This window comes from Priapulus caudatus, unplaced genomic scaffold (assembly GCF_000485595.1).
Source record: "Priapulus caudatus unplaced genomic scaffold, Priapulus_caudatus-5.0.1 Scaffold25, whole genome shotgun sequence".
NCBI classification, from domain to species: domain Eukaryota; kingdom Metazoa; phylum Priapulida; class Priapulimorpha; order Priapulimorphida; family Priapulidae; genus Priapulus; species Priapulus caudatus.
Window position 1 is genome coordinate 389,810 of NW_014577086.1, and position 16,539 is coordinate 406,348.

The 16,539-nt window shown below is 43.3% G+C and overlaps 1 protein-coding gene across 1 annotated transcript in view; it reads right to left on the reverse strand.

Moving 5' to 3' along the window:
- LOC106814118 (synaptotagmin-12-like) overlaps positions 1–13,157 on the reverse strand; it is a 24,834-nt gene extending 11,677 nt beyond the window's left edge. Inside the window, exons 1-5 of the mRNA XM_014818403.1 lie at positions 13,121–13,157; positions 12,449–12,616; positions 6,895–7,024; positions 5,891–6,023; positions 196–278 (exon numbers count right to left, since the gene is read on the reverse strand). Coding sequence (XP_014673889.1) covers positions 196–278; positions 5,891–6,023; positions 6,895–7,024; positions 12,449–12,501 — 399 coding nt within the window. The 5' untranslated portion in view covers positions 12,502–12,616; positions 13,121–13,157. The remainder of the gene's footprint in view (positions 1–195; positions 279–5,890; positions 6,024–6,894; positions 7,025–12,448; positions 12,617–13,120) is intronic.
- Positions 13,158–16,539: the final 3,382 nt, after the last annotated feature.

A 16,539-nucleotide genomic window follows, 5' to 3' on the forward strand; every position in this document is an offset into this window, starting at 1 on the left:
ACACACACACACACACACACACACACACACACACACACACACACACACACACACACACACACACACACACACACACACACGGACACGCACAGTAACACACACACGCCCACGCCCACGCACACGCACGCACGCACGCAAGCATAAATACGTTTATTGTGCGTAAATATTATGCAATGCAATAATATTTATACGTACACCAACAGAAGCGTCACGTAAGTAGAACCAGGTACTGAACGGGCGAATCAGATCTACGTCGCTTAGTTTCACTTCCGCATCTCCTGTAAATAATACAATAAGCAAGATATCCGGAGGTGAGTAATCATTGTAAAGCTAGGCCATGTAGGAAGTTCCTGTCCCGTTCTAAATATTAAATTACGGCGGAAGACACTTCCGATGTGAGAAGATATAGGAGCCTTGCGCACAGCGACGAGAGTAACATGTGAAAATACGAGACTAATTACGTTGCAATTAAACGAACACGGAGTAATTAAGCGAACACGGGTAATAGAACTTTGGGGGCACATAATAACGCTACAATCACGTGGTCGACGTTTTTAATGTTTTTCGAAGTTAACGGACCGAGTTTTCCAAGGAAATCATCAGGGAGGAATTTTATTATTATGTACATACTATGTTTCCTTACGTCCCGCAGGAATGTTTCACGCAGGTTTCGATCGGATGACTGGTGTGTATATTATATACGACTATTGTCGTATAAACATTGTCGCATCGACTGATGAAATAGTTCATTTCAGATAAAAATAATCAAAATTGTTTCTCATTAGACAACACTCAATATTAGTCATCCGCGTTTACTAATCGCTGTTCTTTGTAGGTTACTTGTGTGGTCGACTTACTGTAGATTATGTTCGGCGTCAGCCTGTCTTCACTCTTTGGCTTGCCCGGAAGTGAGTGGGAATATCTTTGTCAGCAATTTTGCAGAGAGACCGTCACTGTCTGCTTTATCGATCTGTGTCACACGTCTGAATATTGTGTGGAATGATATTTCTCACACCTTACACAGTTGTGATTGTCGACTACAATACTGTGCTTGCGTTTTCGCTCATTTTCACCGAATCAATGCTATGGTGCTTTACTTTGGAGACGATCACATATGTAGGGCCTAAGTACTAATTGAAAACGTACAGCAGCATCCAACAGCCAAACGCATTGCAAAGCCTCTTAAGTGCCGGTAAAGTCTGGTTCATTCGACGACGGGCTTCTAAAGACGCAACGATTTTTTTTCGGCAGGACAGGGTCATCTTCGCAAAGTTATCGAAATATCAGGCAAATTCCTCATAAAAAAGGTATTGTTGTGGTCGCCGCAATAGACGTCTGCACTATTGGCGCAAGGTCGCCTCGGTTGACGAACCAATAAGATTTTATATTGGCAAATGTCGGGGTTACAGCTTACAATATCTACAGTTGTTGCGTTGTTTATTCAATCTTCTACGTTCAGTGCCTATTATATTGCGTCTTACATGCATTCTGTTTCCATGTTATGTGCAATTAGTTTTGTTTTTGCAATTATTTAATTAATTGTATTTTAAAACGCATGATTGAACTGTGTGCAGTATTCCGCGGCATGTTCGCATGCACGTTCTATCGCATTATTTTTCATTAATGCGAAAGCGTATATTACGTTTGACGTCAGTTGGATTTATTCGCATCAACGATCACTTGTACTTTGTATCCACTCTGATTCAATTGAAATTACTTTGCATATCATTTCATTGTAGGTGCATTATATTACTCGTATATGCATTACCTTGCGTTTTATATGCGTTTTAATACGTTTGACATTTATTCTATTTAGGTTTACACGCGTATACTGCTCTGTTTGAAGCACATTCTATTGCGTTTGCGTAACATATTGCGTTTAGATATGCCTTCTATTGCAATGTTCACGTCCGTTGTAATAGCGCGTAACCAAAGGAGCTCTTGAGAGGAACCATCGAGTTCTTCATCTAAAGAAGATGAGAGATGAAAGGTTCTTTCAAATGCCCCCATATGATCGATTAATTTACCGCAGCTAGGAAAGGAGGGTACTACAACAAATATATATTAGGGGGTTTCTAGAATGATGCACGGCTTCTTTAAACGTTTCCTAAAATAGGGGCTCTCTCAAAGAAAGCATGCAAAGGATTTTTAATGAAATTATGGAATCCTGCCAAAATAACGAGAAGGTTTCTAGAAGGGATACTGATTCTTTGGAACTAATGAGTAGCTCTCTCTCTCTCTCTCTCTCTCTTCTCTCTCTCTCTCCCTCTCTCCTCTCTCTTCTCTATCTCTCTGCTCTCTCTCTCTCTCTCTAAATCTCTCTAAGGGTTCACGGAAATTCAGATAGAGGGGACGCACTGGACTCAATTATGTTCGTTATATCGTATCCGCATTTCGTTACCGATTCCATTGATAAACTAATGTCGCACACTGCGCTATTATCATGTTTCGGCTACAGTGTCCGTCGTCGTTTTAATTTACGATGCGGTACCGCGGGATGAAAGCAATTCGTTCGATAATGCGGCTTTAAATGTTTAATAACTGGGTATATATCGACGTTTCGTCCGCTCACCGGGCAAGAAAATAGTAACAGTAATAGCGCCGCTATACCTTGCATGGAACAGCTATATACTCGACAATCAATTTTGTCCTTAATATCCAATATAGGCTCTCAACTTGAACCATGTATCGCAGGCAGGCAGGACACGTAGACTAGTCCTGCAAACAGGTAAAGCGCGATTATAAGGCACAGGCGATATAGGCAGGACAAGGAAAGGAGGTCGGCATGCAGGTAGACGGTCAGTCAGTCAAGACGTCGTCAGATGTGCGTGCTGACGGCGGAAGATACGGACACAGGCAGGAAGTAGGCGTTTAAATAGCCTAGCCTAAATGCGGCAACCATATGGAAGTATGCATATACGTTTCTCTTTGTCCCCAATGTGTAGTATTGTGAACGAAATACTTCGTTTATCCAATATAATTGGCTGACGTAAGGGCGACACTAAGTGAACGTTTATCTATCTGATGGCCAAATTAATTATATATATATATATATAATATATATATAATATTATAAGTATATTGTCGCATATTACACATTCATATAATAGCATTGGGCTTCGGTGCCAATTATAACGTTAGTCGAATATCAAACTATAATGCCTAATGGTCGTGTGGAAAAGAAGAGAGGGAGAGAGGGAGAGAGAGGGAGCATACAAGTCGTTACACTGTGAAGATGAAAGACGAATGCAGTAGAAGCATAATTTCCCGATACCGCGTTAGATCACACGACAGTTTCCGCAAAAACTGTATCTGAGTGAGAGTGAGAATGAGAGAGAGAGAGAGAGAGAGAGAAAGGGAGAGTAGAGAGAAAAGGAGATAGAGAGAAGAGAGTGAGATGGCAGGGAGGGGGGGAGAGTGAGAAGAAGAGAGCCACAGTGAGAGAGAGCCAAGGTAAGGGATCGATAACGTTGTCTTAAACACGGCGACGGCACTAGAAGCTATCTAATAAACAAGCAAACCCGCGCGTCACTATGACAGACGAAACCTAATGATCTAGAGCCAGCTCCGAGTGTATATATAGAGCATTCGTAATGAGAACGTTTGCTGTCAATGTAGAGAGGCAACGTACCCAGTGATACAGAGCTAGTGGCGATTAAGATCAGAGAAGAAGGTGAATATGATACAGAGATAGCAGCGGATGTAGATGAAGCTCAGTGATATTAAATAGCTGCATGGAAAGATTATTCTTGTCAAAGTTGCGGGGATACGATTTATCGTACGAGCGCGTTGTGCCACCTATACGATACATTGCCGCTGCGTTCTTATGTGTTTACGTGTTCTGGGAGGTACTGGAACTTTTGTTTAATCAAGGTGCACGAGCGTCACGGCTCATGCCGCGTTCCCCGCTCGCGATTTTATTTCCTGAACCTTTCGGGCAGTAGGCCTACAGTGTACATTTGTACATCTTCTTCTTCTTGTTCTTCAGATATATCTACGAAGAAGTGACAGGGAAATAGACAGACCTGTAGACAGAGAGAGAGAGAGAGAGAGAGATGGAGGAAGTTATATAGAGGGAGGGGTAGAGAGATGAAGGGGAGGTAGGAAGGAAGGGATTTGATTCTTCATTTTCATTTCCACTTGGATTGTTTACATGTGTCATAACAAGCACTCCTGACCCCGACACAACCGCCGAGAGCAATCTTCTCTTGCGCACTGCTCAGGGTGGTTATTGCACGCCAGTCAGCACACGTTACTATAACGTTTTACGACGCACAAGTATTGCATATCCCGTGGATGCGACAGAACTATATAGTTCCGGGGGAGATAATAATAAATGTGGCAAAGCTATAGCTCAAGGATAGATAATAATAAATGTGGTAGAGCTATAGCTCAAGGATAATAATAATAAATGTGGTAGAGCTATAGCTCAAGGATAATAATAATAAATGTGGTAGAGCTATAGCTCAAGGATAGATAATAATAAATGTGGTAGAGCTATAGTTTAGAAATAGCTAATAATAAATGTTACCTAGCTATATAGCTCAAGGATAGCTAATAATAAATGTGGTAGAGCTATAGCTCAAGGATAATAATAATAAATGTGGTAGAGCTATAGCTCAAGGATAGCTAATAATAAATGTGGCATAGCTATATAGCTCAAGGATAGATAATAATAAATGTTACATAGCTAGCTTAGGAATAGGTAATAATAAATGTTACATAGCTATAGCTCAGGGATATATAATAATAAATATGGCAGAGCTATAGCTCAGGGATATATAATAATAAATATGGCAAGGCTATATATGTAGCTCAGGAATAGGTAATAATAAATGTTACAGAGCTATATTGGTGCGGGATAGATAACGATAAACGTGACAGAGTTAACTCAGTGATCGATACTAAATGCGACAGCACTACGAGTCTGAAATAAATAACATTATATAAGAGTGTTTGCGATAAATATATACTTAGGGGGATAGGCAATACTGAATATAATAACTGAGGGTAGACGACGCTGTATTTGCGATAGAACTATACAGCTGCGGGGCTAAATAGAAACTGTATGAGTGAGGCTGCACCTGCACGCCATTTAGGTCGTCGCTATAAAGAGCACATTGAGATGCTCTGAGAAACATTGATTAGCGAGGGAAGGGAGTCTCAAGTGCAGCATTAGCGACACATTTGCACTCTCGTGGATGCATCGGCGGATAATTGAATCACTCTAAGCGTTGCTTGCAAGCTGCCCGCCAACAAAAACGAGAGTTCGTCATGTCACCCGCATTAGGCCTAATAGCGGCACCGCCGACGAAAAACTAGCCGACCGCTTTCAACTCCTTTTCTTGTCTTTGTGCGCGGCGACAACCAGATTAATTAGGAACGTAATATGCTGCGCTTAGAAGCAAACTAATGCCTGCTACAAATTTGCCAAGCGAGATGGCAACTCACTAGCCCTAAACTGAATTTGCTATAACAAGTAAGGTAGACGACCGTGCCTGGCAACGGCGGTGATAGCACATATCGTAATCAGCTAACAGTTCGGCCGGTAGCTGCTCGAGGCATCAAACCTGAGGCAACTCATTACATTACCCATCTTCTGCTTCTGCCTCTATCGGGTCTAACTGATTGTGATCGTACAAACAACCGGCAACTAATTATTTGCGTGCGTAATACGCGAAAGCAATGATGCACGAGAGAAGAACAGTTATATAAGGAACAGGAAACAACATATACAGTAAGAAGTTGCTTCTAATTAGGCCTACCCATGCCTGCAAATCCCTCCGCCAAGCTTCACATATTGTGGTCTGGTCAGGAATAGGTTGGGTTTGACCACGAGAAGTGCAGATTTGCGACATATATATATATACTTTCACGCGTGATCACATACCTATAAGAACGTTGCGCTGGAATTTGTCATTTCCGTGGACAAATAACCTAACAGTCCTCAGGTCCAGCTGCTGGGGCTCGACAACGAAGTGAAACCGTTCCTTGAAAACCGGATTGTTGGTCTTCCTCTGAACCTGAATGATTCAATTCAACTACGTTACGAATTTGCTATGGTGTATATTTGTAAAAATTTTATTGCGATTTTTTTACATTAAAAATAAGTACTAACGGGACTAAATTTATCCTCAAATTCTTACCTGATAAAATTGTTTCGCAACTAGTTAAAAATCCAAAAAACCTAGGCGATTTTATATATTGATCACGACATTAAATGCTTTCTATGGGCTATGTATGTACGAGTGTTTGTTTACATCGAACGGAATAGCAAAATAGGAAGTTTAATGCAGTAATTTAACCATATAAAGTGAACTGAATCGCTAACATTTTGTGATTCTGTTCAATTATATTGTTAAATTGGTAAGTGGACATAATTTTTTTACTTTTACTACTTATGGTGACGTAATCGCTTTCAAAGGCCATATAGCCCACGTGTGTATGGTTGGGCACAAAACTCAAAATTAATCATTTTACCGCACTAAAGTTAATTTAATCTGGGATAAATTATAGCACTTTGTAGCCAATTGGGAGTCATTGTGCATATAATTCACCACTGCTTTAAAAATAATTAATTCTGCGTCGTTGGCCATCCATACATGCGTGTCCATGTATAGAAATAGATAGATATAGATAGATATAGATTCAATGACACGAACAATCAGAGAGCCATACCGTATACAGTTAGTGTCTATTTGTATCAACGTCCACAATTTTCATCATAATCTGAATACAGTAGTTTTAACGGCATTTAACGGTAGTATTTAACGGCAGCAGTCAATTTTGGCCGAAAAATTAAAAGCTTCGAGCTTCGATTCGTCGTTGACGAGTGACGGATTGAGTGCGGGATGTAAGTATTTCTGCTGTGATGTGTAAAGCGTCCAGGCTCACCTTAGTTTGGTGTTTTGCTTCCTTGTCAGGAAGTAGCATCACTTTGACGTAGCTATCAAACGAGCCAGCGTTGTCACTGAGCACCAGGTTCTTGCCTTGTATCACGCTTACCACCAGTTCAGACACTTCCCTGCCGACAAATATAAGAAAATGACAACCATGGTAAGATTGACTATATAAGCGTTTGTGCGTGTGTTGTGCACATGTGTGTTGTGTGTGCGTGCGCGTGCGCGTGTGTGCGTGCCCGCGTGCGTGCTTGTGTGCGTGTGCATGCGAGTGCATGCATGAGTGCCGGTGTGTGTTGCTCCTATCCAGAGCAGCTTCAATGCGCACCCGAGAACGTCTCTTGTTCTTGCCATGTGTTCTCCATTCTCTATGCATGGATCGCTTACCCTATCGTTTTCACATCAATCAGGGGCAAGACAAATCTTCACATTGTCCCGTTTTATGTGTACACACCTAAATGCGTTTACACGCAGCGCGTTTTTAGACAACGCGGAGTAGCCTAACATGTTTTCCGTTTTACGTGACGGTGAAAAAACCTTGGTCGTATACAGTTACCGAGTTCGACCGTCAAAAGCGAAGCAAAAACCGAAAAAAATCGTTAAAAACGACTTTTCGTTTGCGCGCGCGAGGCGGTAACACAGCGCGATGTAGCAAATGTTTGCATGCATCTCGTCGGGCGAGTTCCGTATTTGCGTTGTGTAGTAGTTACGCTGCATGCACGTTCAATAAGTGCAGTCGGGCGAGGGCGACTTCCGTCAGACGCGAACATGCATGCATCCATCGACAAAACAGCTCGCGCGCGCCGAGAATACCAGCGAATGAATTAGCGTACGGTAGCAGTGGGTAGAGAAATACGACTGAGGGATGCTCGCTAATTCACGAGTAATTAGGTGCGCGAAAGCACAGCGTAGAAAAACGGACACGTCTGTAGCGGCAAAGTCACATTTTAGACAGCCTGCGGAAGATCTGAAGGAGCGTGTTAGATTGACGGGAATTTGAAACGGTGGTGATGTCGGCGAAACGTTTGTGGTAGCGGCGGGTGGTCTATGCATCATCAGCAGCAACAGTAAGCGTGGCTGTGACAATATGGGAGTAGAGCGAGTATCGGCTGGCAGCAGAAGCAATGGCTGTAGCTAGCGTGATTATATTTATATTCGCATAATTCACATAAATATTCAATTATATATTCAGTATTATTTTATACATGAAGGCGAATGGGATAATAAATCAAATTTTCATACGCAGTTTCCCCGAATTGTATTAGAAGTGCACGTGTAAGAAAATTGAGACTATAATTTGTCGCCGTTCTAAAAAATGATACCATCTTTAGCTGTTTTTCTCGAGGTATCTTAGAGATGATGAATTAGATGATGAACTAGCATGATAAATTAATCAAGAATTATTTATTAAATAATTCGCGTAATTGCGATATTTCATCACATCATAAGATTCTATTGTGCCATAATTTAGCATTATATATATATATATATATATATAGTGTTTGTATAAATCGTGTTAACATAAATACCAATTATTTTAATCAGTTGCTTTGAGCGAATATTAGGGGAAAATGCAATTCATGATTGCATTATTTTCATTTTTCTTCTACAGTATTTCTTGCCGGAGTAAATAATCATCAGAGCTATGACACTACTAAAAGCAATTTACAAAATAGTTGCCTATATTTTACTCTTTACGACTTATTTTTCATATAATAATGATTGACATTAAAATTTTACTGCCCCGCGGTTTGCACAGCAAATCTTTTTAATTGCCGTATTTAGTAGTCCATGCATGTGGGCACTGGCTGTCACACATGGTTTTGACTAGTCCTGTCGCGTTACATGAAATTTCGGCTATCATCCGAGTAGACAGCCAGGAAAACACAGTGTGGTGTAGAGACGCTAACGCGCGCAATGTAACCTTGCTATTTTAATTTATTTTAATCTATTTTAATTATGCTAATTACGCACAATTGCTGTACGTATAACTAAGTACTATCAAGAGTAGATAATAACACAGTGTGTATTAACACGGTAGTGTTATTATCTACTCTTGGTACTATTTAAGCGACTGCAGTGCGTATGAAACTATTTCCCATGTTGTAAACTAGAAGAAAGATGCGACCATAAGCAGTACCCATGGCGACCCAAGTACCAGGCATGTCTGGAGTGCTGGGTCGCGCAATGCATACACGCAAAGGTGGGTTACGACATGTGTACCAAACTCGTTTACCTCGTTTCCACTGTTGACTGAATGACTGATGCGTTACGCGTCCCACAGAGACTGGTGTATACCTAGTGTTATGTTCTCAGTTGTAACAATACATGCACGGGTAAAGCATGATGGTAACGGTACATACAGGTAAATTATGATGGTAACGGCACACACAGGTAAAGCATGACAGTAACGGTACACACAGGTAAAGCATGATAGTAACGGTACACACAGGTAAAGCATGACAGTAACGGTACACACAGGTAAAGCATGATGGTAACGGTACACACAGGTAAAGTATGATGGTAACCACAGGCACTTGGAACGTTTCCAAAATAAAATGATAGTAAATAAACACGAAATGTATTTACTACCAGAGGCACTTGGAACGTCTCAATAAAAAACATTAATGGTAAATAAATACGAAATGTACCAAAGTCTTAATGTTTCTCTACTCTATTTCGCCTATAATTAGCTGTAAATGCCGGTCAAATGCTCACCTGCAACACACAAGTACACCGCACGCCCACCCTGCGGCGCACAAACAAAATGAATAAGAGAGTGTTTTCTCTTATTCATGTTGTTTGTGCGCCACAGGGCGGGCGTGCGGTGTACTTGTGCATCGTGTGGTGCAGATGAGCATTCGACCGGCATTTACAGGTGATTATAGGCGAAATAGTGTAGAGAAACATTAAGACTTTGGTACATTTCGTGTTTATTTACCATTATTTGTTTTTATTGAGTCGTTCCAAGTGCCTGTGTTTACTGCAAACGACTTAATGTTTCTCTAATCTCTTTCGCTTATTATTGCTAATTACTTTCTGTAAATGCCGTGCAAATGCTCTTCTGCAACACTCAATTTAGCCGCACGAACGCCGCTTTGCACAGAAAACAAAAATGTATACCTTTATTTTAAAAGACTTTAGTAGTAAATACATTTCGTGTATTCGATCGTGTGTGCGCTTGGGACGGTAACCGCACACACAGGTAAATGCGGTACGTGCACACAGGTCAAGCGCCATGGTAACGGTACACACAAGTAAAGCGCCCTGGTAGCGTTATGCACAGGTAAAGTATGTGCAAGTATGTGCAAGGTTCACGGTTGGACTGTTCATGATCAGCTGTGCTCTGTAACACGACAGCGGATAGTCGCCATTTTATGACTTTTCATATGCCTGTGACATATAACGGCAGAAGCTAGTTGATCCGGTTACTATAGTAAACAGGCCGCCAATCCCACCACACAAGCAAGACTCAGTAAAATTCAACCGCGTTTATCATATACAATGATACCCAACTAATTCATAACTATAGTAACAGATAACACAAAACAAATATGTCAGTCATTTACCTGCCACAAATCTGCACTTACGATTGAGCGGAAGATAAATATGTAATGATGTAGATATCGAATTAATTAACCTAGTATAAAACCTAGTGACACGGGTCGCTTAACGTTAGCATAACGTCATTGTTATTTTAGTCAAAATAGTTCAAGGTAACATGAGCCGAGGGCAGCGAGCGACACGGGTCGCACACCTATATAACGTCATAGGTTATTTTAGTCCACAAATATCAGTCAAGGTGACAAGTAAAAGTTGCACCACGAATATCCCAAGAAACAGAGTGACACTTTAGCACCTACACAAGGCCGAGAGAAAACACGTCACAGCTTGATGTCGCGTGCCGACTCATCGAAGAACAAACAACGAATGCCGCCGGCATATGTGAACTATGGGAACTAAGATAACATGAATCGACCTGTCGCGATTCCCACACCACACTCGACTTCGAGAAGCATCTACCATTGTCAAGCCGAGCACGCCGCGTGCACGTGGCATCAGCGCGTGGTACAAGGCGGCACGATGACATGTTAGTACCAATAGAAGGCTGCTCGAACGAGGGCTTCGAGAAACTTCTATCGAAGCCTCCACCATATCTGCAAGGACTCCAGCTGCCGTTCTCACGCTAGAGAAGGAAATCTCACCTTCAGTTGTCCATAAAATCCAGAGGACACAGGATTGCACATCGCACGCAACTAGGCCTTGACCACACTTGGGTACTGACGTTACGATGAAACCGCCAAAAGAAAGACGATTCCTATTCCATTTTCCATAGATTAGATTGTAATCAATACAACCAACTACCCATTGAATTGCTAACCAAGATCGTCATTTTAAACACAATATAATATCTATAATATAATACAATGTAATGGCCTATATAGTTACATTTTACATTTATAGCTGCAGCATGGTAAGTCGTTGCCTAGTTGTCACCATGACAACGAGATTCATCTTCCATGATATTGACGGTATCTGCGCACCGACGGCACATGCGCATGACGCAGCGCATAAAGTCAGGACAATTATGTTGTTCCTAATTGCACACCTATCCCACGGATCAAATAAGGGGCCGGTCTAGCTGCTGACTTTCAGATATATAACTTGTCTGGCTCTCCTTTAGATATACATTTTACATAGCATTAAAACATGTACTAATTTATGGGAATCTGATAACATGAGATCACACTAGGCGACCTTCGTGCGGGTACACATGCGCGTGTGCGTGCGTGTGCGTGCGTGCGTGTTCGCGTGCGTGTGTGAGTGTGTGTGTGTGCGCGCGCGCATGTGTGTGGGACAACAAGCAACCTTGTTGAGTGATCTACGTGCTTTGTCGACTATCCTAGGGCGGGCACCGATCGCAGTTGTAAAAACACAAGTGAGCGTTAATACGCTCGCGAATTTCGTACCGGTATCGCCCGATGTCTCACCCAACCTTTTTCGTGTCCGATGCTAACGAATTCTAGCCGAATTTATCCGCTATTCGTACACGACGAATCCATAGGGTTTACCACAAATCGTTAATCAATCTAGCTCGAACGCAAACGAGGTTGCAGGTATGTGCGTATGCCGTGCGGGGCGTGTGGAACAATGCCTGGCACTATCGGAAAGTCAAGATGAATGTGAGAATGTTGTGTGTGTGTGTGTGTGTGTGTGTGTGTGTGTGTGTGTGTGTGTGTGTGTGTGTGTGTGTGTGTGGTTTGCTGTGTCATGTGTTGTGTTGTGTGTGTCGTGTATGTGTAGTGTGTGTGCTGGTGTTTGTGTGTAATGTGATTTATGTGTGTGTGTGTTATGCATGGTGTGTGGGTGTGTGTGTGTGTGGGTGTGTGTGGTGTGTGTGTGTGTGCTTGTGATGTTGTGTGTGGCGCTGTGCGTGCGTGCCTGCGTGTGTGTGTAACACGTGCATTAGCTGCGACCAGGATTATTTCGCGCGCCAATTTCTTTGCGCTGCATGACATTTAAGCGGGGCGAGGCGCTGATTTATTTACCTGTCGTACTCGAAGCCGCACTCGAGGATTCCGCACGTGGCGGCTGCCTGCATGCAATGATCGTGCCTCCTTCCGAACACGACGACTCGGAGTTGACGCTGTCGCACGAGATGGCGCGAGACAGACGCGTGCTGCTCATCTCCTGCAGGCCGTCAGACGATATATCAGCTGTAAAAATGTTTTATTATCAGCATACACACACAGACAGATTACACATGCACACACCTAGACATCACACAACAAGACAACACACACAACACACACTACACACACACACACACAACACACCACACGCACACACATACACACAACACACGACACACAGCACCACACTACACACATCAACACACGCACCGCACCGCCACAACCACCCACACGCTGCCTACTCAATCACACACTACTCACAGCACATTCCACACACACCCACGCACGCACGGTGCACTGCACGCACACCACACAATCACACACATGAGCACACTACAGAACACACAATGACACACATCACACACACATCTGACACACACACACACCAACTACGACACACACACCACACCACACAACCACACACACACACAAATACATCAACACAACGCACGCACCCACGCTACCGCCACAGCACGGCGTCTTTTTTTGCTACACTCTCTCTCTCTACATAGCGGCACATAGACGTACATGCGAGTCCTCTCGACCGGGAACTTTTCTGCCTGCTTGCTAATGCGCGTAGTCAGGCGCCCGCTCGCAGGCTCATGCTTCCACGGCAGCATCAGCCGTCACCAACCCCTCTTCAGCATCGGCGCCTTGTCTGGACTGCGGCGTCGCCACGATCTGTATGTCGCCGAGCTGGCTGGTACGACGCGTTTCTGTTCGCGGGCACCTGACTCATAGGATGGCGGGGGGGCGTAAGGCTTCAGATCGGTCAGTCGTCCTTCGTTACCTCGTATGTATAGGTGACATCTCGACGTGTACACGCGGCACCGCCAGTGGGTTTACGCGCATAATCCATAATAGAATAATAGCGTAATTAAAGAAAACATTTTAAAGATAAAAATAGATAATTAAAAAAGATTAAAGATAAAAAGCATGATTAATCAGGAAATTTAGATTACAAGACGTCCTTCTTGTCTATTGATGGACTCTGGTAATTAGGCGAAACGTCGGCAGTTTGGCGCGCGTGTGCCACAGAGGTTGATAGGGAACCCTGTTTTGCAAGTGTAATAGTCGCTATTCTGGTGGCGGTCAGTGCGCTCGGTGGTCCGCGGTCTCGCAGTAGGTTGCAGAACATACACTCAGAACATACGATTAATATATTACAGATGAAACAAGAGAATATACGCCTATAATTGATGCGGCGTGTAGCTACTAGAACGCTATCTAGCTGGCTGTGCAATGTATAAGGTTCGGGGGGGGGGGTTACTTCACGCTGCATCAGAATTGGTGTGAATGCATTTATAAATTGTTGCTATATGGTTGGCGACCGACGCAGCTGAGATTGAACATGATAAGCAGCACAGAGCTGAGTGAGTGATGAGATAGCAGAACAGACACGACACAGAGAGAGAGAGGTTAGAGAAAGACAGAGTAAGTTAGTATAAAGAAGAGAGAATGAGAATAGAGGGAGAGAGATCAGAGAGTAGAGAGAGAGAGAAGATGAGAGAGAAGAGATGAATATAGAGAGAAGAGAGAGAGAAGAGGGAGAGAGAGGGAATCGAGAGAGAGAGAGAGAGAGATGAGAGAGATGAGAGAGAGAGAGAGAGAGAAAGAGACGAGGACGAGGCGAGAGACAAAGAAGAGAAGAAAGAGAAGAGAAATAGAGAGAGAAGAAGCGAGAGATGAGAGAGGAGAAGAGAGAGAGAGAGAGAGAGGAGAGAGTAAAGAGAGAGCGCGCCGTTTCAGTTGGTTGACTCTCGCATAAGGGTTTAATCGCGTGAAGCCATTTTATTCTCACAATGGCCCCGGTTCGATTGGTTTGGGGACGCCATTAACTGCGACGTCGTATTGTGTACGTTGAAGTGAGTGCACTGGCGCTGTGAGACCGCAGCCTGGCTCTATATACGGGCGCCGTCGGGACCGCGAACAGTGCTGAAGCGCGCCATGCAGCCGATGCAGGGAAACAGATCGCCGAGCGTATGGCAAAGGCTCCTGCCAGGCTTCCACGAATATGCGTGAAACATCGAGTACAGGCATCATTGGAAACGCTCTCAAGTAATAATAAGGCAAATAAAACACGACATGTAATATACTACAAAATGTCTTAATGCTTTCTCTACTCTCCTTTCGCTTAAGTATGCCGATGAACCTTGCTAGTAAAATGACCGTTCAAATGCTTTCGCTTCCTACAACACGTAGTACATCGCAGCGCACCCCGCTGTGCGGAAACAACGAAGATACTAGAGACACTGCGGAATGAGCACAGACTCCGCCAAGGCAGCTCGCATTCTCTCAATGTGATTTGTTATTAATTAATTAACTTAATTAAGTGGAACAATATAATTTAATTAATTAATTAAATTAATTAATTGGATCGCGGATTGAGCTGCGAGCGTGGCAGGGTGGGGGAGGACTGAGTGGTTGCCGCTTGCCCGCTGGTTGCGTGTTTGTAAGTCTTCAGCCAGCGCACCTAGCGGAAGTGAACTGAAACGTACATGGTAACACACAGAAACAAACCAACACTCAAAAACTCGCCGGTGAAAACATAACCCCCGCCATGCCCCTGGCGGAGGTAATAATAGAGAATAATAGAGAGAATAGAGAACTCTATTATTATTCTTGTTTGTGCACAGGGCGTGCGGGCGGTGTACTTGTGTGTTGTAGAGGAGCATTTGAACGGCATTTACAGCAAGTTATCGGCAATAATAGGCGAAGGAAAGTAGAAAAACATTAAGACTTTGGTAGTAAATACATTTCGTGTTTATTTGCCTTTTTTATTAAGACGTTCAAAGTGCCTGTGAACATCAGTATTTCCGGGATATTTCACAGGGCGCGTAGGTGCCGGCAGCGAGAGGCAGATTCATTTGTTAGTGGAGCAGGTGGCGTTTTAACGTGCGGCACGCGCCAAGAATGTGTTCGGATCTCTAGCGGTAATTATGTGGACGTCGCCGCTAGCGACGTCGTTGCTGATGCACGTAGTAATCACCGCAACATCTTGAGTGGCTTCAGTCGCGAACCCTAATTGTTTGTCTAATGCCTGGATCTTATCTACCCCGGTTTAGCGTAATATCTTGGCCGCGACTACGTCGCACGCGCGTGACCTCGTGGCGAGCGTCTGCAAGATGCTGCGGCGATTGCTCCGTAGGCCCTGATTGGTATTCATAGACGGTAGTAGCTATATGTATATATATATATATGACTTCTCGTCTGTTAATTCCAAAACTACTTACTTGCAGTAAGTCAGGAACTGCGAATGCTCCTTTCTTGACGACTGATATTCACAGATGAGAGTACACGGCCTTAAACGTGTGTACGCGTAAACCACGTGCAGTAGCCAGCCCGCACACGTACACCCGTTACCATTGCATCCCTCACATAATATGTGCGGTATATAGAATGCAACACTTGTTATCACTTGGGGTCTAGATCAATAGGCGTATAGTAACCAGGTTCCTGCTCGCTGTAATAATAATCCTTTGCCCTTTAGTCGGATAAAGGACGATCACGCGTATATGTAATAGAAGGGAGTAATTTCGGGAACCTGTACGAGATGAGGACATGCATTAAACATCCGTATCACGAAGACGGCGTCTTGCCACGTCGTCCGTCATTCGTATGAACGATACGGGATGAACTTCAAAGCTCATAAATCACGGGACATTGATAATTATCGATGGCTCGGCCTGTAGAGAACTGTAAAACATGCCGCACGGGGTTGATGACGGTATGATTCGGTTTTCGCGCGGGTCTTATAGCTAACGAATATCGATGTCAAGATGTCTATCTATGTACAGTTGTTAGGCTTACTCCTTCTTACCCCGTTCCGAAGGCACTGGTGAGTTTGACTTGGTAAATAGAGAAGGCACAGAGGAATTGGCGTATATATATATATATATATATATATATTTATATATCAAGATATATATATATATATATATATATAT